Source organism: Aethina tumida, chromosome 1, assembly GCF_024364675.1.
Source record: "Aethina tumida isolate Nest 87 chromosome 1, icAetTumi1.1, whole genome shotgun sequence".
NCBI lineage: Eukaryota > Metazoa > Arthropoda > Insecta > Coleoptera > Nitidulidae > Aethina > Aethina tumida.
The window spans coordinates 5,309,599-5,333,127 of NC_065435.1; the positions used below are offsets into that span (position 1 = coordinate 5,309,599).

Here is a 23,529-nt window from a genome sequence, read left to right on the forward strand (position 1 = left end):
TGCATGCAGTAATAATACGCACAATCATTGACATTGATTGGAATCAAATCGATACCGGGTTTTTGTACAAAGAACAGAAATAATTGAACTAGATACGCATTATAAAAATCTCACTACGCCGAATTTAGACCAAATTACTGAAACAGTTATGTTCACCTACTTTCATGCAACTACAAAAACCATAATTGGTAAATCATAAAATGAGTTTATCAGGAAAAACTAAGCGTCAAGCTAACGATTTTATTTTAGGAGTGGGAACATTTAAAAAAATATATTTAAGAAGCACAAATTTGCGGCGTAGATAATTTAGATGCATCTACGCGAGTGACGAATGTATTTAATCTTCATGCAAATATTTGTTCGATATGTGACAATAATTTGAATACACACGACGACACAATCAGGTGTAAGAGCATCCCAGACAAAAGAGATAATAGGTGCACGTATGCTCCTCAGATAACCATGGCAACGATAAATAACAACGCATAAATATTTCATCGACTGGATTATTTTATTTATACGTTGCGAATTAGAAAAAAATTCAGTTACTTGTAAATTTAGAACATACATCATACAACTTAAATAAAATCTTGTGCGGTTTATTTTGGTCCTCACGGTTAAAGGATTCAATTTCATTTTTTTAATAAGATAATTTAAACATTGCAATGACAACAAGGCAATTAGCATTAACATGCCACAAATGCTTCTTTAGTGATAATAAATTATGAAAAATTCAAATACTATGACGAATCAATTTAATGAATTGGATATGTAATATAATAATAAATAATCATCATCAACACAGTTACAAAACATTTGCAACAATTATATTAAATAAAAAAACGTATCTAATACTTTCTATTTTTTTACGATAATAAGTAAATAAAACACGTAGGTTGAGTTGGAATTTTTTAATTTAAATCGACATTAGTTGTGTCATGTGCAATTTAAACGATAAAATTGTGAACGCTTTGTAATAGCATTGTTCAGACGATTTGGTGGTGATTTTTTGTTTAATTAAATTACGTAACGTCCAAACATAAATTATACGAGGTAATTCCGTAAGTTGTGTAAATAAATGGAAGCTCCGGGAAATTTATAAAGCAACGACAATATTTATACTTAGATAGGTGTTGATTTACGATTTATGTGGGTGAACGAGTCAATGGCATAAAAATGGCAAAACGGCAAAACTTTTCAATAGGAAGAAGATAGAGGTAGGTAGGTAGAGTAGGTAAACACGGGGTCAAGGCATCGAAACGCTTTGGGTTGTTGTACCACAGGCAAAGTGAACAGAATAAAATCGTAGATGACGAAATCGCTCAAATGTCGAGCTAAGTCGACTTTGCGTTCGGCTAAAACCGACTCACTCGTCAGATATAACTTATGTGGGCATAGTTATAGTTAACCATCTGCGGGCTGGTGATTCTCATACAATGAAACGATTGTATGATAACAGACAATTATTAGGAAATTTCAGTTTGTATTATAACGGTTGTTAAGAAATTATGTGCGGTGTTGTGTGTGTGGTGTTGCCGAAGGGAAAAAAGGTTTTCCCCTTCGCACCCAGTCAGGAATAGGAGGAACGGGCATGAAATGTATGTGTTGTGCATTAACTTAAGCAATTTTAGTGATTGTTTCCTGTTTCTTGTTTAACCGCAGGTCCACTAAGCATGTTCGCCGCCTAAATTCACTGTTCTTCGCCACCCCTTCGTTCTTATTGGCACCGTGATAAGCCGATTAATCAGGTTTTCGCACTTTGATAACAACGCGCCAGTGCTAATTAACCCAAGCAACCGCATACACACCGTAAGTCTCAACTTTCATTTCTGTTTTAGGTGCTTTTTGAACACCAACTGCACCGTATTGTTTCGAAAATTTGTTTGGGTTTGTGTGTTTCTTGCATTTCGCACACTGTATTAATAGTAACGCTCTAAAAGTGTCAGTTGTAAAATTCGGTTTTGCAACGTGACCTAAAATTTACCATGAATTATTGGTGTTTGTTTTAATAAAACATTCAATTACTCAATAATTTAATGGTCACAACGTGTTAAATGATACAGAAAACTTTTTACCCCCCAAAACCGTTGCTGCATGTTTTTACCATTAGTAATACAATAATAAAACCAGACCTGTAATAAAAAAATCAGTTTATTTGGATATTGACCAACTTTGGCCCAAATATATAATAAAAATGTGCTCGTTATTGTAGTGAAAGTTATAATTTAATTATTTGGACAATTTTTAAGCTTAGTTATTTGGGTCTAGCACAAAAATTAGGAAACCTAATTAAATATTTTTGCCAATAATACTCAAGTATGTCATTCTAAATTTACAATTTTTAACTATTTTTAAGCAAACCCTAAAAAATAATTATTACCTCAATAAAGTCTCATACATAGTAAACTAAGGTATATTTTGTTATTTAAATGAATATTTCTATGATTGTTGTATTATTTCAACAAAGGTTTCGATAAAGACAAGTATTAGCACTGTTAAAATGTTAATGTTGACCCACATTTTTATTTATATTTTAAAGAATGCAATTTTTTATCAAAATTATATGAATATATGACTATGGATCGACTCCATTAACTGAACAAATAACGCACCATCATTGTTTAATACAATAATTTATTATCTCCCAATTAGTCCTAATTAATTATTATGTCGATCATCCGATAAAAAAATAAATAAAATACTTGTGCATTTTTGTAATTTTCGTCCCTCCAAATTCGTTGGCAACAGAATTGAGCATACATGTGTACTACATTAACTTAAACGACTTTACTCATTGTTTCCTGTTTCTTATTTTGCCACAGGTTCTGTGAACACGTTTCACATACACATGTTTTAGCCCATTTCTTACTTCTCACAACTCTATACTAGTACAAAGTCTTATATAATAATAGATTAAATGGCACAAAAAATGTTGAGTGCTTGTAATTTTAAAAGACCCAGACGACGGAGCAGTGCCTTAATTAAAACATTGTTGGTGTTGATAGCCTTAATTAAACATATGAGTAGATGGAGTGTGTCATTGGATTGTATTACGTGATGGTGGTATTTGAAAGAGCAAGTGAAGAAAGTGGTATCACCCGGCCAGATAACAAGGGGAACCATTTTCTTGTAACGTCATTTTTACCTAGTTCCAGTTAAAGGAAAGTAGCCCCTGAGCTCGTATTAAAACGTCTTACACACACACACACACACATAAATTTGTTAAAGGTTTACCGTGGAAAGTGACCTGCCGACATAACCTCTAGCATTTCTTCACGCATTGTTGTTTCTAATTTTATCCGGTTTACTTTGAATCCAATCTTGGTGGAATTTTTTTCCTTCCGAGTGGAGTTCAGTCTTGTTGGCGGACGTTTTGCCGCGGCGCTTTCTATTTTCTGGTTAATTGAGCCACCAACACAATTCGGTTTTTTTAAATATTGATTAGGCCCATGGGCTGTATCTGGGCAATTAATTTTGTATATCTCTTAACATTGTTTTGACGCGTTTATAATTAACCGGCTAACGGTTGCGTTTTTACTAATTTCATTAGTGGTTAATGATAAAAACAGAAATGCGTTTGCTGTAAAAATGTATCTAGTAAGTTAATTCATCTTGGTCCTCAGCTGTGCTGTGCTACTTTCTACTCTCTGTTTTAATTAAGATTACTGTATTGTGATTGTACGTAGGATTTGGTGCTTTGCACATTTTTGTTCAACAGCTCGTATTGATTTTATGCTTTTGTTATCATCGGAATGAATGCACAGAGATTAGCCAGTTAATTGTGTTTTTTGTTTGCAATAAAATTGCTTTCAAATTACATAATATTTTCCTTAATTGATCATAGCTAAAAATAAATTCATACAAAGGATCTCGTGGCAGACACATACTCGTAGAAACGTTTAGTTTAACCACAACTTTCTCGTCCAATTTCATTTTACTCACTGCTCAGTTTGGCGCCAAAATTCGTTATGGTGACACTCCTAGAAATTAGATAATTTTTGACGATTTGCTTGTGTAGTCATTTTAGGTTGATTTTAAGAACTCTAGTGAGTCTATTTTAGGACAACTTTAACGTACTCGTATTAAAAATTTCATTTTACTACAGTAGAACTTTGATAACTCAAAGTAAATTGGTTGGCAATGGAGTTCAGAGTAAAAATTATGTATATGTGTAAATATTTGGCTTAACCTTTGATAAGTCGAATTTCTCCTGCCTCAGGTAAATTCCTCGAGGGTTTTCCTTTCCGATGATACCAGTCTTATGCCCGAAAGGCATTCCCTGTTTGCAACAATTGTCGACTGATTAGAATAACGCCAGAAATTCCTACTTACTTTATGGTGTTTACATGATTACAACATCTATGTATGAAAATTTCGATAAAGCTACTCTGGAATGGTTTAATCGTAGCTTTTTTTGAAAATGAAAAAATATATATATATATCCTTTCGTCAAACACAAATAACTAACTTTTTTGATTTAAAGTAAAGACTCTACATAATATAATACTAAATACTTCAAGTTATTAAAGTTCTTCTATAGTTAAAATGAAATTTTTATACGAGTACATTAAAGTTGTCTTAAAATAGACTGCCATGTCCCCAGTTCTTAAAATCTACCTAGAATGACTACAAAAACAAATCGTCAATCCGTTCGAACTCTTTGAAGTTCCCCCAGAATAAAAAATATTAGCTTCCTCAACTACTAAGACCCAATAATAACAATCGGTTTGAAGAAGTCTCTGGCCAAGATGCAGAACTCGCCGAGTCACATCTGGATCATTTTGAATTTTAATAAAAACCTGCACTAAACAAATTTGTTGTACTGGAGGAGGTTTTTGTGAAATATTCATTGGCAATGACTTGGCACGTTCCACGTCAATACCAGTTAAATGGAAAGTACTCAAACCTTATGATAATGGTAAATAAATTGTTTGAACACAGAATCATCAGAAAATTACGTCTTCTTTATATGCTCATAGAGGTAAAACTAGAAATCAACCTTGACAAATCATGATGGACCATCAACAGTTTCACCTTTATTGAACAATAAACACTATGTGAAATTACCAATTGAAAACGTCGTTCAGTTATAAGAAAAACTTTGGGCTTCTCCCTGTGGATATTAAATTAATTACTTCCCGGTTCTTTGTGTTAATTAAAACAATTAACAAAAGTGAACGTAGAAACTTAGCAACAATAGTGATAGGCAAGTCAATTAAAGTAAATCGTGTACGTCCACAGTTTTTTCATCTAATTTCACTGGTACACGCTCGAGCCTAAAAACCCTTGCATGTTTAAATTAAGCATGAGTTGCCCAAGATTTAATGATTTTATAAACACTCACATTTTGCAGGAAACGACTCGTAAATATTATAGTACTTGTATTATAAACAAATACATTCGCCAAGGACATGTAATTTCAGTTGTTATAAGAACTATGATAGACGTATGTAATGGCTAATTATATTTGTTTTTTTGCTTGCTTTGGAATATTTGGATACACCTTTCAATATGAGGATATGTTATCGCAAAGAAATTATCACCTGCTAAATATAGACTAGTTTACATCACCGTGTGCTTCTGTAGCAAATTTTTTCCGTGTTGCTAACAGTAAAGCTTTAATGCACAACACATGTAAAACAAAAAGGTCCGTTATGAGTTCCACCTCGATTTACAGTCAATCAGATCAGTTTGTTTTTCTCACAGATATTATATAAAATGTAATCAATATAAGACTTCCTAAGAAGATTAGTTACATTCAAGGCTGATCAAGTTTATCTACCGACAAACAAAACACAGGTTTTATTATTGTATGTTTAAACGTCATCGAATTCTGACATGACAACTTAATATTTGTTTATGCAATCAGTTCAAAAAAAATATTATTAATGTGATAATGAGCAGCTTCAAGTAGTTGCTACAATGTATTTATCTATATAGTACAGATTACTAACTTATTATACTCTGCTCCAGAAAATAACTCACCACACCAATATTTGTTAATATTTTCTGAAAACAGGAAAAATAAACATATACACTCTTTGTATATTCATTTAAAAATATATTGTTTTAAAAAATTTGAACGTAATATGGGATATTTCCACCTCTACTACAAATGACAGCCTCACATCTGTTCATACTCCAAAATCTGGGTTCCAATTTCATTTTGGTCCAAATTCTCCCAAACTTCGAGTAGAAGACGCCCCACATCCTCTAAGTTATCCGGAGGATGGTCCCTTAAACGTCTCCCAAAAATATTCCAAATATATTCTGTTGGGTTAAGGTCTGCACTGCGAGCTGGCCAAGTCATAGCATGAATCCCAACGTCAGTTAGATAATTTCAGACAACATTTCAATACTTATTCGAACCCCTTCTACGTTTTCTAACTAAGAATGTAAACTTCTTGTAGTCACAAACCGTTGTTTTAAAGTTAAAAGTCTCAAAAAACGATCTTGAGCAGGATTTATAGCAGGACTTCTTTCCTGCACTATTTATTTAGAAAAATTATAGGTGGTGCGTTAATTTTTTGGAGCAATGTATATTGTGGATGTAGCTTCCAAAACAATTTTATCAACAGCACGTGTTTAATTACAGAATGGCTAGCTGTTAACTGAAATCAAATCACAATGAGTACCAAGAACCCAATCAACCAATGTGGACTATTCCACGCAAGCGAACAATCCCCCAATTCCGCCACGTATTATTTCACGCACGACGACACAGAAACGGAAACGAAGAACAACCAAGAAGAATTTGAATGCCAAGACGAACAAGATGAAACCATCCAAGACGTACAACTGGACGAAGAAACCTGCCGGTACGACCCCATCAACACACCTCCCAGAAAAACGGTCTCGGAGGACACGATCAGGGAGTTGGTTAACGGGGTGGAAGAACTGGTGACCACCGAAATGTACAGGAAGCGCAAATCTAAGCTGAGGCTGCGCAACGATGATAGTTGCGACGCCAGCGGTGAAGACGACGAAAGGGACTCGCAGTACTCTGATTATGACGTCAGCACTTCTACATTGAAGGGGTTAAACAATAATTCCATGTCTGAGGGTGTACTGTTCCCCGAATACAAGGCCAACGATAGGAACAGGAAGCTGTACGGATCGTGCACACCCCTGAACCAGACCTGCTCGACTCCAAGGTTAGTTGTTATTGTGATTAACTTTAGGCTAGATTTAAATGGATTAATTTCAGGATTAGCTCAAACACTTTGTCAATGTCGGAATCTGCACTGTACGACGAAAATTACCCACCAAAATTTGGAAGTTTGTTCGCGAACGGCAGCAATTCTACTTCGTCCACTATGGAGGAGGCTTCGAACTCCTATCTGGAACAGCCATCGCCGATACGCAGGAAGAAGCGACGAAGCAGAACGTTTGGCAAATCTGACTCGCATTTAATGAACAGTTTCATAAAACCCAAGAGCATGTTGCTCAAATCGTGTTCCTTTGCTGGCTTCAGCAATCACCAGTCACCAAATGAACCAGTTCCTGAACAGCTTTCATTAGTGAGTAGTAACTGCGAAACCTCGACAACTAGTGGTGGTGAAACAGATGAAGAACACGTAAGACGATATAGTAGATATAACAAAGACAAATATAATTTAAACTTGGCGGAGGAGCAATTATCATCTTTGTCTGACACTTGGGACAACTACCAGGTAAGAATTAGCATCCTGTTAGTAATTCCAGGGCTCATCATTTGGATTTTAGGAAAACTATTTGTCTGAACCATATAGTGAGTCCAAGGATTCGGATGCGGCAAGACGTTTGCTGGAATTTGGCGAAGATTACAGAAAATTTCTGGACAGCCAATCCGATTGGTCCACTATGTCATCCGAAGTTTCACCTGTAATGAAAAGGAAACAGTGGTCTTCAAAACCACTGAACGGCAACCTGAATATCATCAAAAGTACATCTGAAAAATTGGAAAACTGCAGAGACACACTTTACAATTACAACTTCGATTTGGATTATAATACAAACGTTATCGTAAGTTTGTTTGCTTTATAATGTCTGTGTGGGTTTAATGTTTATTTTTTTTGTTCAGGATGAATTGTTGTCGGAGTGTTGTAACGAAATACATGCCATAAATCGTATTGTACGAGATATGACAGTCTCGATGGACGAGGAGATTCTTTCAGGTAATTGTTTAACTTACAGTCCCAAGGACAAGACGCACCTGCTCAGTTCCCCCAATATAGCTTTGACCCATTTAACTCATACACTACAAAAATAGAACCAATACTGACTAATTAGATTTTTTAATAGATATTCTAAAGCAATGGGAGGATCTGAGAAATAGCGCGTTGAAAATGAAGGAGTATGCCAATTTACAGAAGCAAATCACCGACATGAAGACGTCTATCAATTCTTTGGACGTCTCCAAATCATCTTATTACAGTTTTTCACCAATTGAAGAAGTCAAAAATGATATAGAGGATTGCAAGGTGAGTCTTTTAACAATTATTTTTACCTTCAATTTAAAAAAAATATATGAATATTAAATACAACATAAATTTAAAAATAAATTTATTGAATACACATATTTTTTCAAATATACAAATATTAGACAGGTGATTTTATCGTATGCATAAAAATTGTTGACTTCCTGTAAATATCGTTCTATCAAAGTTCACCCTAGATAATCAACAATAGGGGTACAATTCCCCTGTGTTAGAGAACGTTTTTCACTACTGGAATTTACTCTATTTATTTTCTCAAAAGGCGGTTTAAGTTTTAAATACCTCTAAAAATTTGAAAAAATATTTATAATTTCTGTTATTAATATAATTCAGACAAATACCACTTTAAAGTATAAAAGACTGGTGTATTTAAAATTAAAAAACTGTAATTTATCTTATAATTTTATTTTCTTTATGTTATAGTTTCTATAATATCTGAGTTTTTTCTTACTAGAAATAACTTCCTCACATACATATAACTTTACCCAGGTGATAGTTTTGTTTGAAATACATTTGTATGAAATTGTTGACTTCCTGTAATTTTTTTCCATTAAGTTCACCCTATGTAATCAAGAATAGGGGTTCAATCCCCTATATCACAGGACATTATTCAATATGGAAATTTACTTTAGTTCTTTTCTCAAGGGTAGCAGATTTAAGTTTTAAGTATTTAGTATAAAATTTTAAAAAATATTTTTAATTTCTGTTATTAATAGAATTCTGACAAATGCAAATTTAAAATATAAAATACTCCTACATTTAAAATTGAAAAGCTTTAAATTATTTTATAATTTTTCTTTAAAATTATGTTATTTTTAAAATATCCAAAAATAGTTCTTCATAAATTACTGAAAGTTACCAAAAATAGTTTTTTTCACATATATATTTAAGCTCTGAAACTATACAGGTGTTAGTTTTTGTCTAAAATTATTGACTTCCTGAATGTCTGCTTAGTTATTTTGTGAAGAGTTTGTAATTTTGTAATTTTACTTCCTTTATTTTCGAATGATGTTAGTTTTTAAAATATGTGAGTCTTTTTCTTCATAAATCACTGAAAGTTACCAGTAATAGTTTTATCACATACATATTTAAGCTCTGAAAATCCAGGTGTTGGTTTTGAAGAAAATTGTTTACTTCCTGAATATTTATTTTCATCATTGCTCACCCTATGTAATATACAATAAAGGTTCACACCCCTGAGTTACAGGATGTTTTCGAGTACTGAAATTTACTGTAGTTATTTCCTCAACAGAGGGCGGTTTAAAATATCTAGCATAAAATTTTGAAAAAATATTTTAAATTTCTGTTATTAACATAATTCTAACGAATATCTGTTTAAAATATAAAATACTCCTTGTACTTAAAAATAATTAATTTTGTAATTTTATTTCCTTTACCTTCAAATTTATGTTAGTTTTTAAAATATGTGACACTTTTTCTTCATAAATCACTGAAACTTATCAGAAATAGTTTTTCACATATATATTTAAGTAGTGAAACCATTTAGGTGTTAGTTTTTTCTAAAATTGTTGACTTCCTGAATATTTCTCTCCATCAGTGCTCACCCTATATAATCAACAACAAATGTTCACACCCCTGTGTTACAGCATGTTTTCCAGTACTGAAATTTACTCTAGTTATTTTCTCGACAGAGGGCGGTTTAAGTTTTAGATACCTAGCACAAAATTTTGAAAAAATATTTTAAATTTCTGTAATTAATATAATTCCGAAAAATAGTCTAAAATCTAAAATTATCCTTGTATTTAAAATTGAAAATCTGTAATTTATTTTGTAATTTTATTTCTTTTTTTTTTAAATTATATTAGTTTTTAAAATTCATAAGTCACTGAAACCTACTAAATATTTTTTCACGTACTTTAATTATTACTGAAATTATCCATGTTGGTTTTGTATGAAATACAATAAATTGCTGATTTCCTGTATTTTATGCTCAATGATCACCCCATTTAATCAATAACAGGGGTTTAAAATGTTTCCTACTACTCAAAATTATACTGCTCCTTTACTCAAAAGAGGGCAGCTTATGTTTCAAATGTGTAGATAGTATTAACTATTTTTTTAATTTCTTCCATGAAAATAACGTATTGTATATGTAAGAATTGAAAACCTTTTTTATAAACATTATTCATTGTTTTTAAATGAAAAATGTAATTTTATATATTTCAATATATATTAAATTTACTAAAAAACTTTTCAAATATCTGAAAACTGAAACTATTCAGGTGTTATTATATTTAAGGTATTTATACAATATAATAATGAATGCCATTCTGTATATTTGTTCCTTTTAGTGTACATTTATTTAATAATAAAGGTTTAAAACTTTGCTCACTCAGAAATCTATTTCTTAGTTTTACCTTTGAGTTCTTCTATCGAAAGAGGGCAGTTTAGTTTTCCATACATATTAAAATAAAAGTATTAAAATTTGTTTAAAATTTATCATATATCAAATGTCCATATAAAACTCATGAATATAATAATTTAAGTAACATGAATTTAAGTTATTGCCATATTTTTTGTATTACGAATAAAACCTTTTTTCTTCTAACGATTAATAATAATTATTATGGCGGAAAATATTTTAAATAATTAAAGTCAAATTAATCACCTTAATCGTAATCGTTAAGTTTAAAATTCGAGGAATTCTTTATTCGTTTTTCGACGAAATTAAACTGACAATTAATTGTTATATAATTTAATTTAATCATAACAATTGTACAATGTACAATTTGAAAGGCAATGGAAACATTTGTTGAAACAAATTACAAATATTAATTATCTTTTTTTATAATCGCTTTTAAAATAATAAAAAACATATATTTCCTATTATGTATGGGTTAAGTGAAGAGAAAGCCACATTCCAAATAAAATAATTTTTATATGTATATTTAAAAAATATTTATAACAAAACGTTCATATATAGTTAGTAAAAGTTGTCTTGTCGTCAATTTTGCAAGGCATTAAAAATAATGGGTTTTCATCAATATTTCCGTACAAATAAGGTCCACAAGAATAAAAGTTTGATGCCAAATAAAGAATGGGTCATCTGATATAGATTTTCGCAGGATCATATGTGAAAGTTGTGTTGGTTTGGCAACAACGTAATACGGTGAACTTGTGAAGAAGAAAGGATTTTAGTCCTGCCCTTGGTCCTTTAAAGTCCCGTCACGTAGGATGTTGTAGCAATGCCCGACACGGGTACGCTTTTATCCTCGTTCCGAACTAAAAATATAAAACACCGGGTCTTTTTTTTTCCACTCCCAGTTTCTGGCCGGGAGACGTAACAATAAATTATTTATCATTCAAATGTGCGGTTATTAAAATCGTCCGTGTTTCATTCATCGGATTGGCATTGGAGATGTTTCTATAAATAAGCGTAAAACAGGATTTCTGTTGTTTCCGGCACCGAGATCTGGCGCCGGTCCAGATCATTGGGAAAGGTTGATCTGACGCAAAATCTATTTTGCGTGGGAAATTTTCATCCGTCTGACCTTAAACACTCCGAATTTCTAATAAAGACGTCCCGCCAAAACTTCACGACTCCCATGCAGGCAATTTTAGACCCCACACCAAAAAAAATTAAACTAAAAAATAGGTCAGTGTGCCAATTAATGCCCGGAGGGTGAATAATATTAAAACGACATTATTATCTGTGAGCAGGACCCGTGTACACATATCGTTGCAGCCGGAATTAAGAAATGCAAATAAAGGCGGGGGGTGAAAAATTCGGTGGGTAGTTGATTGCAAATCGAATTACTTTACAATGTGTATTTTAGAGGAGCACCTAACGGCATACTAATGTGCCCCGAAAACCTGAGGCCTACCTAACTTCGGTGTTTGTATAACCAATAAATAAATGCAAATTGAAAAGGTACGCATTTAAAAACCGCCTGGACCACCCCCTCAAAATAGACCGAAATGCATTTTTGTCGTGTGTTTCAAACAGGAAATCTAAAATGTATTTATTAGTCACGGCAACAGTAAAATTACGTTTAATTTTACTGATAAGGAGAGGACAATGGAGGTTATTAAATCATAATTATGTTATTTATGTACAAAAACAATTCGTATAGTTTTCAGTTTAAAAAGCAACAAATTTAATGTAATGTGTGTAACAAATAAAATTCCAAATATGTATATGATGTTAATTTTTAATTAAAAAAAAACATCATTAGACATATAATTTCCTTAATTACAATTCTAATTATCACTTAAATTATTGGAAATAAAATGAAAATGGAAATTAATAAATATGATATTAAAAGATTATGGTTTATTTAGTAAGTTAATGTTATTGAATTTCCAAATAAAGGATTTTAAATTGTATAATTATTATAATTTTTACATAAAAAATTAATTTAATTCTTTAATTTATTTTGGCAGAAAAAAAATTGGAAAGAATTCGTTTAATAGGTTGAAAATAAATTGTAAAATAAAATTGATACATTCATTGTTAATTAGCAAATTATTACATACTTTATATATTTAGATTAATTTTAATAATATAGAAGTTGGAAAAAAAAACGAAAAATTCATCTATAAATTAAATGATTATTTAAAGTAATTTCTATAAATATTATATTAGAAATTCCCATATAAAGAATATTTTTTTAATTTTTTTGTTACTAATATAATATTTATATAAAATAACACATAAACCAAATAATTATTTTTTTAACCTATTTTGATGGAGAAATTTCTTAAATATTTAAATTAAATTTAATAATATAGGTAATGTCTATAAAATATCGAGAAATTCATTCAAGTTCTAAACAAGTATTTTTTAATCTACTTTCTTAGGAAAATCTCTCAATTATACCAAAGTTTTGGAGATTAATAGATCATTATTGAATGAAATATTAAAAATAAATTATAAATGAAAATTAATACGTTAGATAAGTTGTAAATGTAAAATGTGGTTATAAGTTAAAGGTATTAAATTTTCAAATAATCATTTTTATAATACTTAGAATATTATTTTATAAGAAAATAAATAAATATTTTTTGACTTTAAACCAAAGACTTTTGAAAGAAACTTCTGTAATTATAAATATTATAATATTTAAAATTAAAAGAATAAAGAATATTTATTTAAGTTAATTTTAATAATATAATATATAATAAATTAAATAATTATTTTTTAACCCATTTTGATGCATAAATTTATTACTATTTATTATTATTATTAATCAGAATATTATTTGTTGAAATATTAGAAATAAATTACAAGCGAAAATTTAAAAGAAAAACATATGAAACTTTATATAATAGATATGTTATCATGAAATGTTTGTTTATAATTAAGGTATTACATTTCCAAATAAAGCATATTTAAATATTCAAATATTAGGTTCACGTTTTAAACAATTATTTGTCAATTTTGTCCTAGAAAAAGGTTTTAATCATGTCAATGTTTTGATACTATTATTCTGATTATTGATTGAATTTGTAAAATAAATTATAAATAAAAATTGATATATTAGATAAGTTATCAAAAATTTATTTAAGTATTTAGATTAGTTTTAATAACATAATATTTATATTAAATATCAAGAAATTCATTAATAAATTAAACAATTATATTGTAATCTATTTTGACACAAAAAATTTACAATTATATCAAAGTTAATTAATTAATTGTTAATCTGATTATAACTCCAAATATTTAAAAAAATACAAAAGAAAATTCATATATTATATGTTATGTTTTATTGTTTATTTAGTAAGCTGAAGATATTAAATTTCCAAATAAAGAATATTTAAATGTTTAGATTAGTTTTAACAATATATTATCTGTATAAAATATGGAGAAATTCACTCATAAATTAAACAATTAATTTTAACCTATTTTCATTGTAACATTTCTCAATTATACAAACATTTCTTAATTATTTTTCTGATTATAGCTATAAATATTAAAAATAAATTATACCTGAAAATTATTATGTTAATTGATTTATTTAATAAACTTTTTAATTTCCAAATAATGGATTTTTAAATATTTAGATCAGTTTTAGTAATATAATATATCCAGAAATTATTCACTCGTAAATTAAAAACTCATTTTTTAAGATATTGTTTTAGAAAAATCTGTCAATTCTTAATTATTTTTCTGATTACAGCTTCAAATATTAAAATAAATAATAAATAAAACTAATAAAATATTAATTGATTTATTTAATAAGTTAAAGAAAGCTTTAAAGTTAAAAATTAAATTCAAAGAATATTTAAACATTTATATAATTTTCAATTATATAATATATATATATATATATATATATATATATATATATATATATATATGATATATTGAAAAAAATATATAAATTAAATTAACATATTTTTTTTTAGAAAAACCTTTCAATTATGCCAAAACTTCTTAATTACTTTCCTGAGCTTCGAATATTAAAATTAAATTACAAATAAAAATTCTTTTTAATTGATTTATTTAACAATTTCAATTCATTCAATTTTCAAATAAAGGTAATTTAAATTTTTAGGATAGCTTCAATAATATACCTATATAATATATAGAAAAATTCACTCATATATTAAACAATTACATATTTTTTAGAAAAATCTTTCAATTATACCGCAGTTTCATAATTATTTATCTTATTATAGCTACAAATATTAAAAGTTAATTATAAATAAAAATTGAATTATTTAATAAATTATATTTTATAATTTTCCATTAAACATATATTTTTTAACATATTTTTTAGACCAAAGTTTTTGATTATAGCTTCAAATAACAGTATTTAATTAGTTAACTTTGTTTTAATAATATTTATATAAAATATTGAGATATATATATATATATATTAATCATCATTATTTATCTGATATGTTTAAGATAAAGTGATTACCAGAATATTTAAATATTTGCATTATTTCTAATATTACGTCTACATAAAAAAATGAGAAATTCTTCCATAAATTAAACAACTAACTAATTTATATTAATTGAACGTCCGAAATGATTACAGTTTCTTTAAGAAACTTTCACTTTAGTAATTAAAACCAGAGATTATTTATTACATTAGAAAATGACATAAAAGCATTAAAATTAATTAGTATAACTTAATTTAACCTTTGATACAATAACAAAAATATTTGTTTATACAAGTAAATATTAAAATAAACGTTAATAAAATTTTCATTAGTAATATTTAACTGTTGTCATTTGAATACATTAATATTTTACCGTAAACTACGGTGTAAAAGTGTTACATACAATATTAATTTAAAAAAAAATCAAATCGTAAATTGCAAAATATTTACATTCGACTTGTGCTGTATATAATAATAAATTCGAACATTTCACCATAAACAAGACTTAAGTCTATTTATTAATGTGAGTCAAAATGATTAATTTTTTCTCTCACGATGGACTTTCACTTGAACATTTTTTCTCCACTGACCCCGTATTTCCTATTACAAATTTTATGGGAAACACTCGACCTTCATACTAACATGTATATAAATTACCGGAGTTTATGGCCGGCCGAGCCAAAATAAGGGCAGGCCCGTCTTTTATAGACACAGAAGTAAAATCTAATTTAAATTTACTGCTAGTTCCAGCTTCATTCATCCGTGCAGAACTGTGTGTACACTTATCTAATATTCATGGCATACATAATGTAACTTCTTAATAAAACCCATGGGTCAATACTCATAAAAATGAAAAATTCACGTAAAATACTTGACCAACATTTCCATAAAAATTGCAAAGGTCAATTTAAATGGTGTTCTCTTCTTCTTTTTGCAGAACCGTCTGAGTTTTATCGATCAGTATTATGAGAAGCTAACCGCCCTGAACGCCGTCGTGCACAGATTCTCACTCGAAAACAAAGACATGGATGTCTACAACAGCAAATTGAAGTGCAATGTCCAGGAACTCTACGAATTGCTGGACAACAGTAAAACATTGTAAGTCAGACTCAGGCGATCTCCAGCAAAGTATTTAAATAACTTTTTCCAGAACCAAGGATCAGTTGGAACAAAAGCAAGGGCTTCTACCTCAGTTGGAAACTTTGGAGACGAGATTGGAGCAATTGCAAAAGGATTTGTGCGATGATGGAAGGAGCATTGCCAGGCTGGATAATTTGTTGAACGAAGGAATCTTCAACGATCAAACCGCTGCTGGAGTCAGGGATATCGCTAAACTTCTGTCTGAGTCGACATACCACAACGTAAGAACTTATTACTATCATCAAATCTTTAATAGAAACCTGAGATATACTGACTGTTGTTTTGTTAAAGATAACAAATCGTTCTTTAATTGATCAAAATTCTTTTGCAACATTTATGAGTCAGGAATTAATTACTTCCAGTTAATTTTAGTTAAAAAATTAAATTGCTTTTCGTACACTAAAGTCAGAAAAACCCTAAAGTAATTTACTTGCTAATCCATCCCATCTAATAAATTAAAACAGAGGAAACAAAACAATAATTTTAAATCGCTATCGAGCAGAAAGTTTTGAAATATAAGCGGTATAAGGGAACCGGGAACAGATATGTAAGAGATCGGATGTCTAAGACGATGAGTTTGCCTTCGCTATAGCAATCACCCCTAAAATCTATTTAGTATGCTACGCGGGACTTTTCATTACAGCAACCTAGAGTCGGGCACTTCATTCCGTTGACTCTTATGTGAATGCGAACAAGAGAGACGAGGCTCGACGGAAATCTCTAAAAAAAAATATATAATCAAATGTGTACACATTTTCTACTATCAACAATACGGAATTTGTTGTAGTCACTTATAATCTTTCAAATAAATTTTATGAAATTTATGTTGATGTGATTACGTACCAGAAAAATTAATTTTCATTTTTAATTGATGATTTATTTGAATAAAATAAACAGCATCATTTGTAAGCTTTTCTAGCTCTTGCTTATTCGTATTTAAAGCAATTTTTGCGTCAAAAAAGGTGTATGTATTTTAATAAAAATTTGCTTTAAAATGTTCAAATGACTGGATCGAATATGAATAACGTCAAGGAAGAAATTAAACATTGGGATTATTCATAAATTAAGTGAGGGTAACAAAATTAGGCGTTTGACAATTGCCAATTCTCTCTTTGCACGAAGTGGAAATGGGCTTTTTATTTATAGTATTGTTACATGCGAAGAAAGAAGGGTTGATTATGACAATTCTGACTGATTTATCATCTGGTAAACGTGGTGGAACACTACTTAAAAAAACTTAACTCATTTTCATTTTTAATGACTGTATGGTGAATAATGAGAGAAATTTTAGATGTTGATTACTCACCAAAAGGTTACACAATCAATACCATAATTATCTACTGCTTTGAAGTCCATGAAAAACCGACTCAACCTACTCATTAGTCAATAGAAAAGGCGTTCTGCTTCTTTATGACAAAGCAAGACTCACATTAAAGCCTCAGAGAAAGCTTCAAAAAGTTCTATGTCTATTATTTATTTCCTTCATTCTGCCATTTTTGTTGCTTTCAGAATGTTGCTTATTTAATTAAGTCAAAGTTATTCCAAAGAAAGTTATGACATATTAATATAATTGTGATTTTTTTGATATTCAGGGTCACCATCTCAGCGATTTCCTGACGGAAGGTTCGTTCTCAGACAGCGGAATATCGGACGAAGGTTCAGAACACGAAATAGGTGAACGACAGGCCAGATTGGCGGCCATACGAAGACTGTACAGACAGTACGAGGCCAAATTTCCTCTGGACATCACCACCAAACAAAAAATCTTCGACAAGTTCAACAAAGTGGAGGAGGACCTGAAAACTGCCCAGCTCAGATGTAGAACTTTGGTCGCCAGAACGTCCGCTTGTTCTGCTTCCACTTTAAGGTACGATATTGATTTTCCTAAGCGTTCAATGGGTCACTAAGTCGTGTTAATTTGCAGTTCCCAGCAAAAGGATGCGATTAAGTCGTTCATGACAAAGGACAAAGGGGGCGATGATGATCCTGGCGATAACAGAAGCTCGGTATGGTACCAAAATCGCAGCGTCAAAGCGTCGATAGTATTTCAAGTTATAATTTTAACGTTCGTCTGCTTGAGCTATTGGCTCAATCCTCAATGTTGTGATAACATGAATAATTACAAATGGTCCTTGAGTCCGAAGCTGCACTTCGAGGGACGACCTCCGATATAATAGTGGTTGTCCAAAATGTTTCTGTAGTACCGTTGCTCGTTAAATCCGTTCAGTTCGACCATTTATTTTAAATTTAACAAGTAGTAATGCTTTTATACTGTTTAAAATTATATTTTTAGGTGGTGTATTGTTTTAGTATTACGCTTAAAGCTAGTCGCATGAGTATTATTTTAGTGCACGGTCAATTGTTTTGACGTATTCGATAATTTTTAGTGTACGTCGAATCGGGGATTTACCAAGCACGTGTACTACATTTTTTGAGGTGTCAGAGTCGGCCTTGAGTTGTGGATATATTTATTTTCTTTTTATTTTCGATGTTGTGTCTTTACGTATTACGTATATTTATTGTTACAGGCAATATATGTTTCATATTATATATGTTAGATGTTAAACCATTGAATTTAGCCAAACATTATTATCTTTGGCATACAATTGTTTAATTTCTTTTTTTTTTAATTTGAGTCGACAGGTTTGCTTTTTTGTATATATTTTGTCGACTTGACCACTTTTGGTCTAATTTTTATGAACTTGCAGCATGCAAGTTGTTATTGGATTGTAATTTTTATTACACAATGATGTTATATTTAAAACGCGATTGTTTTAGTAAACAATTAACAATTTACATATGGTATTAGTAAAGTGTTAACTTTTTACTAAACAAATCTTGTACATATTATTATATACAATCTAATTTTTTGAACAAGTTCTAAAATTAGATTGTATTGATTTATTAAATTATCAATCAGTTCATCCGTTGCATCAATTAAATGTTATTTTAGCAGTATTTTTCCTACAAACGGATAAGCTGATTTTTATGTTTTTTATATGTATATATTCGGTGTTTGCCCGTTTTTAAAACGGTCATAGTTGTTATGATGGTGATTGAAAATCACTTGAGGCTCAATTCGCAAAATGAACAATGAAGTGTGATTTACAGTTCTGAATTGAGCACGTATTTTTTGAGTATATTTACTGCCAGAATAATAATGACAAATAATTTGAATGAATGTTTTGAATGTCATTATTCATTCCTTACAAAATGAGAGGCTTTGCATCGATGCAGAGGCAGATGAACGATGCTTTGATTAGTTTCTTTCTGTCTCATATTTGTCTTATTTTGTATTATTTTATAGTATTAATGACCCCTTATACAAATTGTTTAGCTCATATTTTTTGATGGCATTACGTAGATTAATGATTGGTATTTAAGGGTTTTTCATTCTTGCATTTAAATTATTTATGTCATAATGAATAAAATGCAAAACTCAAAAAGTGTTTTATTACTATTTTTTATAAAAATTACATTCATTTCAGAGTGGTTTTATTAAAAATATTAAAAAATAAAAAACAGATAAATAAAAAATTAAACCAAATTGACAAATAATTACTTTTATATACATAAATAATAAATATATATATATATATATATATATATATATATATATATATATATATATTCACATTTTTTATTTTAATTGAATTTCTATAGTAAAAAATAGAAGAAGGAACAAAGACATTTTCAAAATTTATATGACAATAAAAAATTAAAAAAATAATAAAAACGGTTTTCACCTTCCCCGTTGTCCAAATAAATGAGTAGCTTCATTCTGTTACGTAATATCATTAAATAAATTAAAATGTTTTTATTTTAATAAAATTTGTATGATAACAAATTGAACATTGCAGAGTTTTAAAAATTGATTTTAAGCGTTGGGCGCCAATTACTGATATTACCATTTCTAAAATGTCAGAATAAAATACTTTTTTGATTAATGACATTGCTTTTTGTAAAAGCTTTTGTAATTTTTTAGTTTTATTAACTTACAACAAAACAAAAAATAAAAAATATTATTATTATTGGAATTAATATTCGATTCTGACACAATGAAATAATTTATTGGTATTTGATACTGATTTTTGTAAGAATTGTTATATTTTTTCAATTTAACTAGCTTCCAGCAGTTACAAAAACAATAAAATTGCAAAAGAAAAATTAAAAACATTTTCAAAAATCAAAATAATTTAGTTAAATTAATTTGGTAAACATTTTTTCAATTTAAAATCTCTTTTAAAGAACAAAGTTGGGCGCCAATTATTGGAATTGATGTTCGATTGTAACAATAAAATAATTTACTGATAATTGACATAGATTTTAGTAAAAATTTTTACATTTTTTTAATTTAATTAAGTTAAAAAATCATTTTTAAAAATTTAAATAATTGAACAATTCCACTCTACTTCCAAAAATTATCAGTTAAATTAATTTGTTAAATACACATTTTTTCATTTTAAAATTTCTTTAGGGAATACATAAAAATTATTATATAAATAACAGAATAATGTTAAGTAGACCAATGTTGGGCGCCAATTATTGGAATTACTGTTTGATTGGTAATTGACATTGGTTTTTGGTAAAAACATTTACATTTCTTCAGTTTAATTACCTTCCAGCAGTTACAAAAAAATGGAATTTGCTAAAAAATTAATTAATCGCTTTTAAAAATTGAGATAATTGAACAGTTCCACTTTACTTCCAAAAATAATAAATTAAATAGATTTGTTAAATAACCATTTTTTTATTTTAAAATCTCTTTAAGGAGTACATGATTGTATAATTAATAACAATGTTAAGTAGAACAAAAAGTTGGGCGCCAATTATTGGAATTACTGTTCGATTGTGACATAATAAAATAATTAATCGGTAATTGACATTAGTTTTAGTAACAACATTTACTTTTCTTCAGTTTAATTAACTTCCAGCAGTTACAGAAACAATAGAATTGCAAAAAAATTAAAAAATCATTTTTAAAAATTGAGATAATTGAACAATTCTACTCAAATTTCAAAAATCATCAATTAAATTAATTTGTTAAATAAACAATTTCTCATTTCAAAATGTTTTTAATTTGTTAAATGCACATTTTTTCAATTTAAAATCTTTTTAAGCAGTATATAAAAATGTCTATATAATTAACAGAATAACATTAAATGGAACGAAGTTGGGCGCCAATTATTGGAATTAATGTTCGAAAATTAGAATAATTTTACAGTTACATTCTACTTCTAAAAATCATCAATTGGATTAATTTGTTACAGGAACTTTTTGTTAAAAACTCTTTGCAAAATTACGTAAAATTAGATACATAATTAACAGAATAGAATAGTTACTGGAACAATGTTGGGCGCCAATTTTAGGAATTAACGTTCGATCGTGACACAGTAAAATAATTTATTGGTAATTCACATTTGTTTCGTAAAAACTTTTACAATTTAACATTAACAAAAACAATGAAATTGTAAAAAAAATTAAAAAAGTATCTTAAAAAGTCGAAATAATTAAACAACTTTACTTCAAATTCAAAAATAACCAATAAAATTAATTTGTTAAATGAATATTGTTTCATTTTAAAATGTGTTTCAGAAGTACATAAAAATGATTACATAATTAATAGATTAATGTTAACTGGGACACAGTTGGACGCCAATTATTAGAATTATGTTCGATCGTGATATAATAAAATAATTTATTGGTAATTCACATTATTTTTTTTTTAACTTTTACGTATTATCAATTTAATTAACTTTCAACAAAAACAGTAAAATTGTAAAAAAAAATAGAAAATCATTTTCAAAAATTGAGAAAATTTAATAGTTTCACTCTACTTACAAAAATCATCAATTAAATTAATTTGACACATGAACGTTTTCTTCATTTTAAAATCTCTTTAAGAAGTACACAAAAACGATTACATAATTAACAGACTAATGTTAACTGGAACAAAGTTGGGCGCCAATTATTGGAATTAACGTCCGATCGTGACCCAATAAAATAATTTATTGGTAATTGACATCGGTACTACGATGCCTGTTAATTAGAAGATGCTTTGAATGCGTAATAGGTGTCGCCCCAGTTAAGAAAACGCCCAATCTCAATACAGTTTGCTGTTCGTTTCCCCGTGTACTTCGGTACCAGCTAGCGTTCTATTGGTACCACCTAGGAGTCAACTGAGGTTAAGAACTTTTCCCAAAATTACCAATAAACATTTTGAATTTACAAATACGTTGTATTGTTGTTTGGTGTTTGAGGCTTGTCTGTTAACACATCATGTTTTTTCGATAAGACTTGAATGACAATTAGGTAGGTTGTGGATGAGCGGAAGGGCAAAACAACATAAACTTCAAAAATTCTCTCATGGAACAGTGGCGTAACAAAAAATCACTGTCATATTTTTATTTAATCAATTATTTAAAAAATTGTTTATAATTTTTAAATTTATACCGAATTCAGGCAGTGTTCTATTTAATATTAACAAAGAAACGTTGCACATTCACGACAGGTGTCGCTCTTAATTTAATATATATTTTTTGTTATAAAGATGGATTTTTATATTCAATTTATATTCATATAATTCATAATTAACTATTATAATTATTATTTTATGGTATATAATGTATGGGATTTGTTTATAAAATTTTAATTAATTGAAATTTAATTCAAAAAGCAATATATAATCAGTTAAAATTAAAATAATCTTTTTTATTATTTTTTACCATTATATTTCAAAATTAATAATAAATAATAATAACATTATAGATTTTAAAATAAATTAATATATATATATATATATATATATATATATATATATATATTATAATTAGGATAATGATATAATATTTTAGATATAATTATTACATGTTTTCTTATTTAATTCTTCTGTTCAAATTTAAATAGTTTTTATTTCTACATTTCAATTTGGTACATTAATTTACAAAATAAAAATAATCTATAAAAGATTCTGTTTTATAGTGTACCTATTACATTTCATTAATTTTTATTGTAATATTCAATTATTCAAATATAACTATAATATTATTTCAATATT

At 28.6% G+C, this 23,529-nt stretch overlaps 1 protein-coding gene and 1 long non-coding RNA gene across 7 annotated transcripts in view; one reads left to right on the forward strand and one right to left on the reverse strand.

Annotated features, from left to right (window-relative positions):
* The window catches only part of LOC126264273 (uncharacterized), a 240,268-nt gene that overhangs the window by 93,621 nt on the left and 123,118 nt on the right, over window positions 1-23,529 (reverse strand). Inside the window, exon 5 of one of the 4 annotated variants that reach the window (XR_007547030.1) lies at window positions 1,803-2,132. The exons of 2 other annotated variants lie outside the window; for them this stretch is intronic. This is a non-coding gene — a long non-coding RNA (uncharacterized LOC126264273). Of the gene's footprint in view, window positions 1-1,802; window positions 2,133-16,911; window positions 17,193-23,529 lie in introns of those variants that run through there. One more of the 4 variants, XR_007547031.1, reaches the window with a different exon arrangement.
* On the forward strand, window positions 1,092-19,918 carry LOC109606269 (klarsicht protein). Of its 3 annotated transcripts, none has more exons than XM_049961384.1 (10): window positions 1,092-1,217; window positions 6,596-7,154; window positions 7,208-7,673; window positions 7,726-8,004; window positions 8,063-8,156; window positions 8,284-8,462; window positions 16,270-16,430; window positions 16,483-16,693; window positions 18,065-18,339; window positions 18,397-19,918. In XM_049961384.1, the coding sequence occupies exons 2-10, from the start codon at window positions 6,628-6,630 to the stop codon at window positions 18,644-18,646; spliced, it is 2,442 nt and encodes an 813-aa protein (XP_049817341.1). In that variant the 5' UTR covers window positions 1,092-1,217; window positions 6,596-6,627; the 3' UTR covers window positions 18,647-19,918. The 3 variants fall into 3 exon arrangements, with proteins under 3 accessions (XP_049817341.1, XP_049817340.1, XP_049817339.1); XM_049961383.1 differs by lacking the exon at window positions 1,092-1,217 and adding an exon at window positions 1,447-1,598; XM_049961382.1 differs by lacking the exon at window positions 1,092-1,217 and adding an exon at window positions 1,724-1,809.

Excerpts from the sequence above, each read along its gene's own strand:
- LOC109606269 (XM_049961384.1), top strand. The coding sequence starts at position 6,628 with ATGAGTACCAAGAACCCAATCAACCAATGTGGACTATTCCACGCAAGC. Across the intron at positions 8,157-8,283 it reads GGACGAGGAGATTCTTTCAG|ATATTCTAAAGCAATGGGAG; the intron begins GTAATTGTTTAA and ends ATTTTTTAATAG. Across the intron at positions 8,463-16,269 it reads ATGATATAGAGGATTGCAAG|AACCGTCTGAGTTTTATCGA; the intron begins GTGAGTCTTTTA and ends TTCTTTTTGCAG.